This window comes from Pleurodeles waltl, chromosome 9, assembly GCF_031143425.1.
Source record: "Pleurodeles waltl isolate 20211129_DDA chromosome 9, aPleWal1.hap1.20221129, whole genome shotgun sequence".
Classification (NCBI taxonomy): Eukaryota; Metazoa; Chordata; class Amphibia; order Caudata; family Salamandridae; genus Pleurodeles; species Pleurodeles waltl.
In genome coordinates this window covers 139,272,540-139,288,100 of record NC_090448.1, presented here as the reverse complement: position 1 = coordinate 139,288,100, position 15,561 = coordinate 139,272,540, and the positions used below count along the sequence as shown (strand labels likewise).

At 43.9% G+C, this 15,561-nt stretch overlaps 1 protein-coding gene across 1 annotated transcript in view; it reads left to right on the top strand.

Annotated features, from left to right (window-relative positions):
* Positions 1-8,290, top strand: part of TKT (transketolase) — a 115,554-nt gene extending 107,264 nt beyond the window's left edge. Inside the window, exons 13-14 of the mRNA XM_069206435.1 lie at positions 4,579-4,701; positions 7,177-8,290. Of these exons, the coding sequence (XP_069062536.1) occupies positions 4,579-4,701; positions 7,177-7,364 (311 nt within the window). The 3' untranslated portion in view covers positions 7,365-8,290. The remainder of the gene's footprint in view (positions 1-4,578; positions 4,702-7,176) is intronic.
* The last annotated feature ends 7,271 nt before the right edge of the window (positions 8,291-15,561 follow it).

Below are 15,561 nucleotides of genomic sequence, written 5' to 3'. Positions count from 1 at the left end.
AACGTATCCACACTCACAGTCAATGGGCAACGCACTATAGATGAATCATGTATAGAAACGTTGCCTACACTCTTCTGCTGCTCCCACTCCTCTCACACCTTTAGAGGAAGAGAGGATAAACAACTCAGATAGTAATCCTGATGGCTCCCATCTGGTCCAGGCAACTCTCATGCTCCATGCTCCTGGAGATGTCCATCAGCCATGACTCTAGATTAGCCGATAGTCGAGGTAGGGAAGGCATGAGTACCCTCTTTGACTGCCTTTGCAGGTGGGCAGTCACTAGTGCTAGGCACTTTGTGAGCATCTTTGGATCCTTAGTGACCAGGAAAGGAGGTACTTTGAATTGGAAGTGCTATCCAATTACCAAGAAATAAAGATACTAGCAATGAGCAGGATGAAAGGGTATGTGAAAGGCGTCCTTGAGATCAAGCACTTTAATTACCTCATGGAAGCAGAGGGATAATGTCCTGTAGCCATATGGAAATGTTTTTTCATGTTGTGTTTGTTAAGAAGCCTAAGGTCTCAGATAGTCCTGAAGAATACTTCATTTTTGGGAGTGTCAAAGTGCAAAGAATAGACTACCTTACTCTGCTGGTGTGGAGAGCCTCTCTCTTTTGCATTTTTCTGGAGCAGCACTTGCACCTCTTTCCTTTGAAGGTGGGGATGGTCTCTACTGATTATGTGTCTGCAGGGTGGTACGTTGGGAAGGATTGTGAAAAGTTTTAGGCAGTAGTCATGGTGGACCACTGCTAAAACCCTCTAGTCTGGTATGATTTCCTCCCAGCGAGAGAGGAAAATTTACATTCTCCCCCAACAGGTGATGTGTGGTCAGGGTAGAGATGGGGAAAGGCATGGTTTGGAGATGGAAGCTTCTTGACTGGTGCCTCCTCTGCCCTTGCCTCGGTTGTTACCTCTGTAGGCACTCCTGGTGTAGCCCTTATCATTCTGCTAATAAAAGGACCTCTTTCTGTCATTGGTAGGAATGCAGCTGATTGGGTGAGATTGGCTCCTCTCCTGGGTTGTTGCTTCCAAAAGGAACATCTAGCCATTGTAGTTTTCAGGGCAGCCATAGACTTTGAAATCCATGTGTCTCTCTTTATTATCTCAAACATATCATCAGCCCGTGGGCCAAACAGATATTCCCTATCAATTAGGAGGTTGAGGATATGCTGCTGGACTTTGGTTTCAAAATGGAGATGTGGAACTATGCACTTTGCTTGAAAAGGACCCTGATGTTAATGCTTCTGGAGGCTGTGTCCATGGCATTGAGTACTCAATTAATCTTCTTCCTATACCCCTGTGAGAGGTTTTTGATCAATTCATACAACTCCTCTCACTGGGACCTGTCAAATCTAGAAATGTGCCTAACCAAATTGGCTATCCACCACTGGTGACTGCCCCTTCTGCTACACTTTTGCCCACAGCAGCAGTATTTTTACTTTTTTAATTGAATAGTGGAACGTCACCTCGAGCCTTGAGCAGAGGTTGCAGGCTCTGTGGACGACCAAAGAATCAGAAGGAATTTGACTTCTAATGCATATAGGGTTGCAGGGAGAGTTTATATTTTTGCTTGACTCTATCTGTCACCACCCAAGCACATATTGGCTCCTTAAAGCTGCCTGGGACACATTTGAGCGTGCTTTTGAGCGTAGGTAGGAATTGTGCTGTCCAATTCGATTTGGAGATTGTTTTCCTGCAGAAGTCCTCTTCGTCCTCTATGATGTCTGATGTCAGCTTTTTGAATCTACGTACCCCTCTGTATACCCCCATGATAGGTTAAGGTATGGTCTGGTTGGATGCCCTGACCGGGTAGTGGTACTGTTTGGTTGGTCTATGTTATATTCATCTCAGGGTTTGTTTGTTGGCCCTGGTTCTTAGGGCTGATCATATGTGGTGATAGGGTAGTATTGGCTGTCTGGGTCTGAAAAGTAGCTTGGAACCCCCTCAAGTGACTCTAGTGGAGGCGACGGTAGTAGCGACCGTGTGCGGGGTGGTGGTGAGTTGGAGTTGGTGGCAGAGGAGGTAGAGTTGGAGAATCAAGGCGGGGACTGGTGCCCATGTCCTTGTGTTTCTTCAGTTCTGGTTCAGGAAGGGCCTATGAAGGGTGTTCTCCCTTGAAAGCATTCTTTGAGACAGTGAATGTGAGGGCTTTACTGAGTTGTCTTTGCTGAGATTCTCCCAGTGATGAGATGGATGAAGAGACTCTTCTGTCTGATGTTGAGCTCCTCCGGAAGTCTTTGCAAGGTTGGCAACTATGATTACTTGGATCCGAGTTCCACAAAGCTTTTAGTGTTGATGGGACCTTCATTGTGTTTTTAAGCATCATTAGGATCTGTGATGCCAGCTTTGGTGGTGCCTTCATTGCTGACTTGGGGTGTGAGCTTGAAGGTTTGTTGTCATTAGGGCAGCTGAGGTTCAATAATTGATGGGGGTCAATATCCTTGGGTGAAGCTTTTGCCAATTCTAAAGCCTTCTCTCTTTGCCAACCAGAGCCCAAATGCCATGGGACTGTGGAGGGGGCAGTCTTTTGTGTCCTTGCTTGAGGCTGAACTTGGAGATAGCTGGGCTGCTGTGGTTCCAGAGGGGCTGGCCACATCATCTTCTCTAGCCCTGAAGCCCTGGAGATGTTCAGGGTATCTGAGGTTGTCTGTTGGTGCATCTCTCTGTAGTACCTTAGCTTCTTCTAGGTGCATACGTTTAGGCAGGATTTGCATGATGCATAGTCGGGGTTGGGAAGAAGACGTAGGTTACAAATGTCATGATGTTCGAACCACAGATATTTAGAGGTGGATCAGTGCAATATTGAAAGTGTCCATTTCATCATCTCTTTTGATTTGCTTTCTCTAGAGATGAAATCCGAAGGGGGAAGTGTCATCCCTCATGTATGTGTGGAGGCCCCTAGCATCCTGGGCAATAAGTGTCTGTGCTCAGTCCTCCGCAAGTCTCAACTGATGAGGTGCAGCAAAAGATCGTTGACACATGAGCTGGTTTTTCCGATGCATTATTATTGAAATGTGACCATGTGGGTCCGAATAATGTGTTATAAATGCAGCAAACTCAGACCCCTATTGGTGTATATCCAAAACCAATGGCATAAAAAATAATCTAAGGTAGAGTTGGTGCCCATTTGTGTTGCCCACCAAGGGAGGAATCACAGCACATCTTGCGACTCAAAAGGCTTCTTCGAAGAAAATAAAAGTTGGAGCCCAACACTAGATGACAGGAAAGCCACACATGCTACAAAAAAGCATATTACATACTACCTACAATAAACTAATATAAGTAGTGCTTGACTTGGAAGAAATATATTTTGTTGCACTTCTGTACTACGGAAGATATGATCAAGTTTATATCACAAGTGTTTGGTCCATTTATGAATTCACACACAACATAATTGTGACAATAAAGTGCACATTTTATGGAATTTGCCAGAGCAAGGAGTACATTTCCCTGGATAACTGATTATTTATCTCATGTTGAGAATTTCAGTACTTATATTTTAAATGCATCAGCAGTGGTTTCTCAGGCATTAGTTCATATTGGTGCGCTTATATCAAAAGCGTTCAGAATGCTGTCCTGATCTAAATTATTTGGCAATGGAGCATTATGTTCCAGCCTACATTTGAATGGAGGGTTATTTAAAATTTGGGATCCCTTACAATCTTTCACCTATGCAGACTTTTTTAGTTTGGCTCAAAATACAACTGATACAGCAATCCCACATCGGACACAAACTCTATCACTGGCACAGATTGCGTACCCCATGGATTTTGCTGAATTAAGTCATGCAGGCAGACTGTGCAGTACACTTTGGAATGGAAAACATATCCACAATTTGGTATTATCTTCAACTCAAAGTCCAAAACACTTACTTGGGTGCAAATAGTGAACCTATTAAATGCTGATACCTGTGCAGTTGATATGTAACGGGGACCCAATTTGCACCCAAGCTAAGGCCCAAATTGAATTCAGAGTCCACTGATTTTCATCTTGTTACACTCTCAGAATTGTTCTAGTTTTCAATAAAGTTCCTGTTTTATTGACATCTTTCTGAAATTATATTTACTGTATCTCAAAAGGGATAAGTAATAACTTGATGCCATGTCCACAAATAAATGTTAGTCGCCTGCTCAAATGCCTTAGTAGCGTTTATCAAACTTACTGCCTCTATTACTTACCACATAATTGTCAACTAACTTGGATAACCAGCATCTTCCATGTCATCATGGTTTCCAGTCCTGGGCTTTTTCTGTGATAACCAGATGCATTCTGGGAGCTGTGGTCATGTTTTGCTCCTAGTGATCTAATTAGAGTAATACACTCGAAAATAATGATTTGTAGGTGATAAGTTGAGTACTGAAGACATTTTTCATACTGAATCGAGGATTGAGATGATCAGACTACATCTTTCATTCTCCATGGTTTCAACCATTTACAAAACACATTTACATTTGATAGAGTTATAAAGACTAGTTAAAGTAATACTATTTTCCTTATGTAACATCAATCGAATGTTTCAATGTGTTTTTTTATTTATTTCTGAAGTAACACACAGCACTGTTCTCTTACCTTTTGTAGAACGAATCAACGTCAGGGTCATTGATCCATTCACGATCAAACCACTGGACAGCAAAACAATTATTGAAAATGCAAAAGCTACCGGAGGCCGCATAATCACTGTGGAAGACCACTACTATGAAGGTATGGTACACTATTACAGGAAAGGCAGTGCCTCATGTTCAAGTCACTCTTTATGTCCAGAGCGTGAAATTTAGAATTGTATTCATTTGTTTCTAGCATATTAATACTGGATTTTTTTCTCTGAAACCATGAGTGTCATTCTATGAGCACAGCCTACATGGTGTAGACAAGCTAGCACATTGATTTACTTGCTCATAAATGACATCTCTCTGTGACAAGTGGGTTATAGGCTTGAATCTGGCATGCCCAACACTTCCTTCTGAGGTTGATACATCGAATATCATTAAATTAGGTAGTTGTACCAAATTGTATTTATAGGGTTTGGAAACATCTACATTTTGATGCTAACCTTTATGTAAAGAGAAGAGTACAAAACAATTATGGATGGAGCGTTTGAATTATTCTCACCCACTGCATACCAGTCATCATCATTTTGCACACTACACCACCTCACTTTGGGCCCAGCCATATGCTACAATTCTTGACCTTACTCCAATAGGAACAGTCCAGCCCCAACTGCTAGGCCACAAACTCCCTGAATCGGAACACAAGCAACCCAAGTCCAGTTTTGTCCTTGTTAGGGCTCATCAGTCGGGTACTAGGTGGTTCCAGTGGAACAATGTCCTTGGGACCCATGTCTGGGTATAACCATACAATCTAGGGTGTTGCATTGAAGTATACAAAAAGAAATTATGGATGGAATGCTTCAGTTAATCTCAACTACTGGTAATTACTCAGTCCACATCCCACCCCAACGTTATTTTGCACACAATGCAACCTCAGTTTGGAACTTGTTGTATGCGAGTCAGTCTAGATCTTGCTCTAATAGGAAGTCATTATCATTATGTTAAAACAATGAAATATTGAGAGCTCCTCTAAAGATACTGAAGTGGCCCAGTGTCAATAATGACTGCATAGGCGTTCTGCTCTAACATTCCAATGCTTGACTGTTTCTACCTGTTTATACTATAATATTTTACTTTTAGTGGGTGGAATGTTCAAATATCTTTATATACCCCCTACAGTGGGCAGTAATGGTTGAATATTGTACTTTTAGTGAGTGGAATGTTGAAATATCTTTATAGACCTCCTAAAGTGGGCATTAATGGTTGTTAAAGGTCTCCTCCGTCGTTACAAGCCCTTGCCTGTGGCTCAGACCTATAACTTAGTAAAAGAGACTTTAGCAACCCTTGTAGCTCTCACCAGTAGGCTATAATATATGGAAGTACATTATAAATTCCTGTATTTTATTGTCTTATTTAAGGTGTTGTGATGTCAGAGTCTGCCTTTAATGAGAAAAAATATCACTACTTACATGTGAGTAGATCACACGTGAGTTGTGAAGTCTTGATGCTTTCTTCCTTTAGCAAGCGGTGATTCGGTGACCACATTCCCTCAGAAATTAAGAGGATGCACAGCTCTTCCACCGCTGTTTTCTTCTTAAAAATTATGTTGGGTGTCCCCTACTATCCCCCTCACCATTACTCATGGAGTGTGTAGGACATCTACTGCCATGTAAAAGTCAAGCCTAGACCTGAAAAACACTGACGCAGCAGCCTCTCCAGCTGACCAGCAGGTGAAAAACAGCATCATCCTATTTCAGTCAACATCAGGCTCCTGTTTTAGTGAGAGGCAGAATTTAAAAGGAAAATAAAATAATCAGCATGTCAACACTTTCAACTGGGAGAACTTTTCCAGAAAGAAGACATCTTTTATGGGGTACATTTGATAATTTATTTTCTTTAGTGCTTTCTTTTTCTCGTAAACACCAATAATGTGCTCTTGACAATACAATGTTTTTGGTTCAAAAACTTTGAAGAAGCCTTATATCACATGTGACACTTTCAGCCAGTCCTGGCTTTAGAGCATAAGACAAGGTGCTGTCATTTACATGTTCACAGTGCAAATCTTGGGTAAAATACTTCAATAGAAAATGTCCACTCAGCACTTCTATTATTGGCCGATGGGTAGTTATGAAATGAATGGGAGGAATGTAGAAGAGTATCTTATGCAGAATAAGACATAGCCAACTGTCCATTAAAAGGATAATGCAAGTCGCATTGGAGTACTGTGACCCTGTAATGAGGCTAGCCCTGCAGCCGTGTGATGCTATAAGGGCAGAGAACTCCTGAGGGACTTGTCCTATCCTTGTAAAGTAATGTTGGAGGTACTTTATACCATATATTGTTCTGTTTATAACTCTATATTTGAAGAATTGACGAGCCTAAAAACTCATATACATGACATTTACAAATAAATGTAGGCACTATTTAGGCAGGTTAAAATGAAAATGTTAGATTTTTCCCACGGAATCCCAAAACAATTAGGACGTAGTATGTCTATGTAAGAGAATGATGTGAGAGTGTGATGGGTATGCCCAACTCCATGCAAAACACAACTTGGACAATCAAACTGTAGTGAAGCAACATTTTAGCCATGCTGAATTACTAACTGAGATATTCCTCTGGTTTTTAGGTGGCATAGGAGAAGCAGTGGCATCAGCTGTGGTAGGAGTACCTGGGATCACAGTCAGACGCCTCGCAGTATCCCATGTGCCACGCAGTGGTACGCCAGCAGAACTACTCAAGATGTTTGGCATTGACAAAGACAGCATTGTGCATGCTATCAAGGCAGAAATCAACCAAGAAACTAATTCCAAGTAGTGTGGTAACCACCACCATACACACAGATACAATTAAAAGGATAGGAAACTGCAGTGTTTAAATGCTATGGTGCCTCTAATAGAAACAAATTATGCTTTTATTAAAAAAGGGATTCATTTTAGAGTTTATTGCTCTCTGTCCCTTATTAGTGTGTCCTACTTGTTTTATATTTTTGTATACATTCCACAAATATTAAACTCGTACTTGGGTAAATCTGTGTTAGAATTATGCAGTTTTTATTTTGTTTTAGTGGGTGCAGGTGGTGGATATTGGCATTTTTTTATGACCAGACTAATTTTTCCTCATGATAGAGAAAGGCACAACATGGAGGAACAAGGATGAACAGGAAGGTAGAAAATAAGTAACTCAAGTAAAAAAAAAATCAGAGCTGAAAAAAAATCTGCAAGAGTGATAAAAGAACAGTGATAGTGAAAGAAAATGACTTGAGGTAAAATTAAAACTAGAAGATCTTGGTATTAAGCAACCCCAACATCAGCAGTATCCTAACAAATACTTTGCACCCCTGCACTTATGATTTTTTAAAATTAAGCACTATGATTCTGTTTTACGTTAACTAGAATCCTAACGTCTTCTGCACTACTTACAGGCTTGTTTCCACAGCAGGTTCCATTAATAAACACAGAAAGTACTGTAGTAATCATTCAGGTCTGCCCTGTGACACAAGCCTAGTTTTTCTTTCAATCCCACCTCACACAGCAGACTTTACTCTCCATCATTACTGTTGGTTGCCATATTTTTGTTCTCAATGTTATCCACACCACATGTTTTGTAATTCTTTTTTAGATTCGTGTAGCAGATAGAGCTTGTAAGAGGCGACCTAGTGGCATTTTACTTTGAATGTGACCAAATGTCACCCTTCCATGAATTGTTTGTTGAACCCAGTAGAATAAAAGAAATGACACAGAGTGTGGTATTGTTATGATTTTCTACTGAATACTACCATGCAAAGGTCAAGCTGTCTAGACAATTTACCCAAGGAAACTAGAGTAAACAGAAGGTATTGAATTACTGTAGAGAACCTATGTTAAATGATGCAGTTTGACACTCTTGGCACTAGATAATACTTTTCAGGTCAGAAATTACCTTTACCAGCTACTATATCCCCGTATTTTTTCAAAGAAAAAAGTGGGGGCATAACTAGCAAAAACATTGTTTTCTGCTGTACAGTGCCAGTTAACTTTTTGGGTCACAAATGACTTTTGGAGACACATCCAGATAATAAGGAGAGGTGTGTGATATTATGGTCATACCACACAGTAATTTGCAAAAATATTTGTGATAATATTAAGTAGAATGACACCTGGATGGGAGTGTAATCTCAGAGCTCTTCCGTCGGCCCAATAACAGTGCCTGGAGACTGGGCCTCCCCTACACTTGGCACCAGAGGAGAGGCATCGCACCACAAGAGCAACCAATGGTGCCGAGCCCGTTACACATGCCTTCCTGGAGACTCTCTTTGGAGCTCTAGGCACAGATATCGCAACACTTAAACAGGACAGAACAGCGGATATCAAGGGCCTCACGAAAGAAATTAATGAACTGGGGGATCCAGTGTCCCGCTTTGAACAAACGAGTGATGCGCAGGGAGAAGAATTGGATGCTTATCCCGGCGAAATACTTGATTTTCAAGACAAAAACCCAGAACTGCAATACCAGGTGGAAGATCTTGAAAATAGATCCAGGAGGGCCAACATTCGAATCAAGGGAGTTCCATTACAAGCAGGCAGAGGGAACCTGAAGGACTGCGTCCGCAAACTCTTTCATCATATTGTCCCAGAGCTCTCACCCACAGAGATCGCCCTGAACAGAACCCATAGGACCGGGAGACCTGCTGCATCCCCTGGGCATCCCCAAGACATTTTCACTATTACTGACAAAAAGAAACCATAATGGCAGCACATAGACTTTGAGGGCAACAAGGTCTGGTGATATCAGGATCTCTCACCCATCACTCCGCCACGTCGCCGCCAATTACGACCCATAATAGAATTTCTACAAAAGAAGGATGTGTGCTACTGCTGGGGGCTCTTTCCACATGCCTTCCTGGAGACCCTCTTTGGAGCTCTAGGCACAGATATCACAACACTTAAACAGGACATAACAGCGGATATCAAGGGCCTCACGAAAGAAATGAATGAACTGGGGGATCCAGTGTCCCGCTTTGAACAAACCGTGGATATCAAGGGCCTCACGAAAGAAATGAATGAACTGGGGTATCCAGTGTCCCGCTTTGAACAAACCGTGGATATCAAGGGCCTCACAAAAGAAATGAATGAACTGGGGGATCCAGTGTCCCGCTTTGAACAAACCAGTGATGCGCAGGGAGAAGAATTGGATGCTTATCCCTGCGAAATACTGGAATTTCAAGACAAAAACCCAGAACTGCAATACCAGGTGGAAGATCTTGAAAATAGATCCAGGAGGGCCAACATTCGAATCAAGGGAGTCCCATTACAAGCAGCCAGAGGGAACCTGAAGGAGTGCGTCCGCAAACTCTTTCATCTTATTGTGCTAGAGCTCTCACCCATAGAGATCGCCCTGAACAGAACCCATAGGACCGGGAGAACTGCTGCATCTCCAAGACATTTTCACTATTACAGACAAAAAGAAACCATAATGGCAGCACATAGACTTTGAGGGCAACAAGGTCTGGTTATATCAGGATCTCTCACCCATCACTCTGCCACGTCGCCGCCAATTACGACCCATAATAGAATTTCTACAAAAGAAGGATGTGTGCTACCGCTGGGGGCTCTTTCAGCCTCACATTCATCTGGGACAATGAGACACACAGTGTGCACACCTTGGAAGAGGCGCAGGCAATATATGCCCATCATCAATCGACAGATCGACGGCACGTCACATTCCCTGAAGCCAAGCCCCTCATGCTCGTCGACATCCTTCAGATGCTCAGAGAGGAAGAAAAAGGTAAAAATGGTTGGGCCAACTGAAATGAAGAGCTGGAGTGAAGGGGCAGCCCTTCTTCATCAGCTGAATCCCCGGGATCTGGCTTCCAACCTAGAAAATGACTAAGAAATGATCGCCTGACCATGATAGCAAAGAAGATCCTAATGCTGGGACAACCTACCACCATCCACGCTCCAAGTAAAGGCAGATTATCTGGGCCCTTCTCCGTAGTTTGGGAAGGACATATAATGATGGCAGGGCTACTTACCCCATGGAGAGGATCCTATCTCTCATTGTGATGCCTCAACATGGCCCTCAACCTGCTGGTTTGACGTGGTGCTGGGAAAGACCGCATTAGTATTATTCTCTCTTTCTCTCTTTGGCAACGTATACTATCTCTTTTCCCCCTTTTCCCACCCATTATGTACAGCAAAAATTAGTAGGTGTATTATATCTATCTAAGGGATACTAGTTGACTATTTCCGGACAATCCATGGTCTCCCTCATAAGCATACACTTCCACATCAATTCCTTAATGATACACACTATCTGTAAAACTACCTGGGGGCTTAATGCGCCTGCAAAACGTACAGGAAAATCACCTCATACAAGCAGATTGAAAACGTTTAAGGTCCAAGTGGTTTGATCGACAATAGTTTTCCTCTGGCACAGAGAAAAAGGCTGGAGTACCTATACTTTTGGCCTCCCACTTCACAGGCAAGGTGGTCAAGACACAGGCTGATATCGCTGGCAGGTTCCTGTCACTCTGCATCACACTACTACAGCACACCTTCAGTAGGCTTTTATACTAGAAGACTTGGGTAGGGTGATGGCCACTTCAGATAAGGATGTATTAATTGAAGGGGATTTCAATTTAGTATCCAATATGCGATTGGACAGATCCGCACAGCGGGTGGGACAGACAGCATTTTCCACACAGTGTTTAGAACAATTGACTAACTAGGGGCTTACAGATCGGCGCAGTCGGCATCCCACACAGAGGCACTACATTTTCTACTCGGTGGCCCACCAAACGTATGCGTGAATAGATCTCTATCTAGCCACACCACACTTTTTGCAATCCACCACTCGGGGAGATATAGGAACTGCAGCACTCTCGGACAATGCTCCTCTCCACACCTCCATGTCTCTCCCAGACATAGCCTCTCAACAACGCACCTGGCACCTTAATCATCAACTCCTCACCAGTGAAACATATCACAGAATTGGCTGGTGCCTTCACTGAATTTTTGGGACATAATAACCTCCCGGATACACCCCTTAGAATGCTTTGGGATACATTGAAATCTGTCCTTCGTGGCCATCTGATTGCCCTGGCGACCGCCTTAATAGTAAATGGAGGGATAAAAGGGCCACAATTGAGGGACAGGTAAAGGAGACAGAAATGGACCACAAATGGACAGGTTCTCATAAGATACGCAGACAATTACTCGTAAACAACTTTGGGCGCTAGATATGGACATAGTAGCATACACTCTGGTCCACACTAAACAAAAGTTTTATGTGGGGAGCTATTAAGCCAGCTGACTCCTGGTTCACCACCTGCGGGCCCAAGCAGTCTGACAGCAGATAGTGGCATGGAGGGATCCCAGGGTGAGCGCCTAGACCAGGATGAGCAAATTGCCAATGACTTCGAGTAATTTTACGCCCAGCTCTACTCCGCTGACTCCTTAACAGAAGGAGATTTTCTATCATCCTTAACACACAAACAGCTAGAGCATTTACCCACATCAGACGCTTTGCGATTAGATCAGGACATTAGTGTGGATGAAGCGATATCCGCAATCTCCAATCTACAATCCGGTAAGACTCCTGGGCATGATGGTTTTTCCTCTGAATTCTATTAACTATGTGCTAACCAATTGGCTCCTGTATCCACTCGCCTGTATAACTCCTTCAGCACCACGGGCTCCCTTACAGAATCCATGAATCTCGCCACTATCACAGTTTTGCCCAAACCAGGCAAGGACCCACTACACTGCTCCTCTTAGTGACCGATTTCACTTTTATCCTGGCAAATCGATATATATATCCCTATATGCAAGGCATTTATCCCCAAGCGCAACTGTGGTGATAATACAAAACTCATGTCACCTGCTGGATAAGACTCAACGATCCCGAATACCAGCACTATTGTTATCAATTGACGCCGAAAAGACATTCAGGGCCATATTTATACTTTTTGACGCAAAACTGCGCTAACGCAGTTTTGCGCCCAAAACATTTGCGCTGGCTAACGCCATTCTGAAGCGCCATGCGGGCGCCGTATTTATTGAATGGCGTTAGCCGGCGTTAGTCGACCAGCGCTGCCTGGTGTGCGTGAAAAAAAACCACGTACAGCAGGCAGCGACGGCGTAGGGAAAAATGGCATTTGGGCGTCCCAAAATGGGGCAAGTCAGGCTGAGGCAAAAAAATCGTCTTAACCCGATTTGCGCCATTTTTTTTTGGCACCCAGACGCCATTAACATGACTCCTGTCTTAGCAAAGACAGGAGTCATTCCCCCTCGCCCAATGGCCATGCCCAGGGGACTTCTGTCCCCTGGGCATGGTCATTGGGCATAGTGGCATGTAGGGGGGCACAAATCAGGCCCCCCTATGCCACAATTTTTTTTTTTTTTTAAACTTACCACAACTTACCTTTTCTTCCCTGGGATGGGTCCCTCCAGCCTTGGGTGTCCTCCTGGGGTGGGCAAGGGTGGCAGGGGGTGTCCCTGGGGGCTTGAGAGGGCACCTCTGGGCTCATTCTGAGCCCACAGGTCCCTTAACGCCTGCCCTGACCCAGGCGCTAAAATCCGGTGCAAATGTGGGTTTTTTAGTCCCGCCCACTCCCGGGCGTCATTTTTGCCCGGGAGTATAATTCCGTCGCAATAGCATCGGAGTCATTTTTTAAGACGGGAACGCCTACCTTGCATCTCATTAACGCAAGGAAGGTGTTCACGCAAAAAAATGACGCTAACTCCATGAACTTTGGCGCTAGACGCGTCTAACCCCAAAGTATAAATATGGAGTTAGTTTTGCGTCGAATTTGCGTCGAAAAAAACGACGCAAATTTGGCGCAAACGGAGTATAAATATGCCCCTCAGTCTGGTATATTGGCCCTATTTGTTTGCAGTGCTGCGGAGGGTAGGCATAGGCGGGCAGTTCATCAGATAGATACAGTGCAGTTACAGTGGCCGTAAGGCGGTGGTCCGGGTAAATGGACTAACATCTTCCCCCTTTCAAGACCCTTGGGGCACCAGACAAGGCTGCCCATTATCCCCACTACTTTTTGCACTGTACATGGATCCCTTTGCTAAACGTATTTGTTGAAACCCCACAGTAACTGGCATCCATGTGGGGGGGGAGAACACAAGCTAGCACTTTACGCAGACAAAGTTAGGGTGACCCTGACACATCCCCTTCAGTCTTTGCCTCTGCTGATGGAAGAGTTAGAGGCTTTCGGAAAGGCCTCTGGGTTTAAGGTGAACTTACAAAAATCTCAGATTCTAAACCTGCCCATCTTGCTGGCAAACCAAGTTATTCTACAACGCCGTTTCCCCTTCACCTTGGCGACAGGGAGTGATGTATTTGGGACTCTGCATCTATTCCATCACTGTTCAAGCCGCAGTATCTAGCTATGGCACCTTACTGTCGAGAGCGTGTGTGGACATTCACTCTTGGAGGGCCTATGTGCTCTTCTGGCTGGGCCACATTGCTCCAGTTAAGATGACCCCTCCTACCCATGTGCTGACTAAACTACAGCGCCACATAGAGGACTACATTTGGGAAGGGAAAAAACACACATACCCAAGAAGCAGACTTACCCACCTCCAGGGATGGGTGGTTTGTGGATCCCTCCTCACCTTACACATTACTATCAGGCCACCCATCTGAGATACCTAGTGGAGTGGACCAGACCCCTCATAGAAAAACACTGGTGCTTCATAGATCAAGCTGTCCCAGGCATACACATATGACAGATACCGTGGCTACCTAAGCACCATAGACCACCAGGAGTTTATATCTCCCCCATTTTAAGAACCACAATGGAAGTCTGGCACAAAGTACAGATGAATAAGAATCTCTCTAATTGAATCCCCCCCGCATATCAGAGACCCAGTTACATGTTGTGACAGCAGGCCAACTGTAAAAGGATTGGTGACTTCAGTGAAACCGGTCTTCTGACCTTTTCTCAGATCCAACAACAATATGGTATCCCTGAAAACGTCCGATGGCAGCATTTGGCCATATGCCATTGGGTTACTCAGCCCTCCATTAAGCCACACAGAATCGTCCCCTACTCCCATTTGAGAAATGGCTACTGACTAGAGGTTCCGACAAATGCGTACTCTCAGACATTAATGCTTTTCTTAACACTATACAAGCCCCACCTATATCCCTAGCACAGTGATGTTGGGAGAGGGAATGCAAACGTTCATTCACACCTAGGGAGTGGCCCGATATCCTCAAATGGGCTAACTCATCGGCATGAGGCACCTAGGGTAAAGAGACGCTACGTAAGGTGGTACACTATTTGTATTATACATTGGCGCGAGTGGCCCGGTGGAAGAGGGATGGAGATGTTCACTGCTGGGGGGATGCACTCAGGAGGGGACTCTGACACATCTCCTTTGGAGATGTACAAAGCTCCATCACTACTGGTCTGAAGTGTTGGACGCCATTGACAAAATGTATAATATAACACTTCTTAGGTTTCCGAGCTGTATTCTTCTAGGCCTTATGGATGTTTTAAATATCCCTTGAAATCGCTACGGGACGGGCCATCACACTGGCCATAAGTGCAGCCAAGCAAGTTTTGTTAACATGACGGGGCACCAACACTGTACCCATACATCTAGATTGGGTATATAGATGCTGGGAATTAATAGGCATGGAGAAGCTTACGGCCACAGTTGAGCAGAGATTGCCCCAATTTGATAAGACCAAGGGGACTTGTTTGTCCTACCCCTCACAAGAATTTGTGGAACTGACCTGCCCTGTTTAGCTCCGAGTTTTCCACCTCACACCCATTGATTCAGTACTGGTCTAATTCCATATATCACAGAGGAGGACTCTGGCTGGATCCACATCACGCTTTACATTACAACTTCATTGCGTTAGACACCTACCCAGCAGGATAGGTACACATCCCTTATCTTTATGTCTCTTTCACTATCTACATTCCTCCTCTTTATTGTTCCTCACCAGCCAGAGGTTGTAGGTGAGAGATTTGTATTGTTTCATAATTACCGAGAAATCAATAACAATA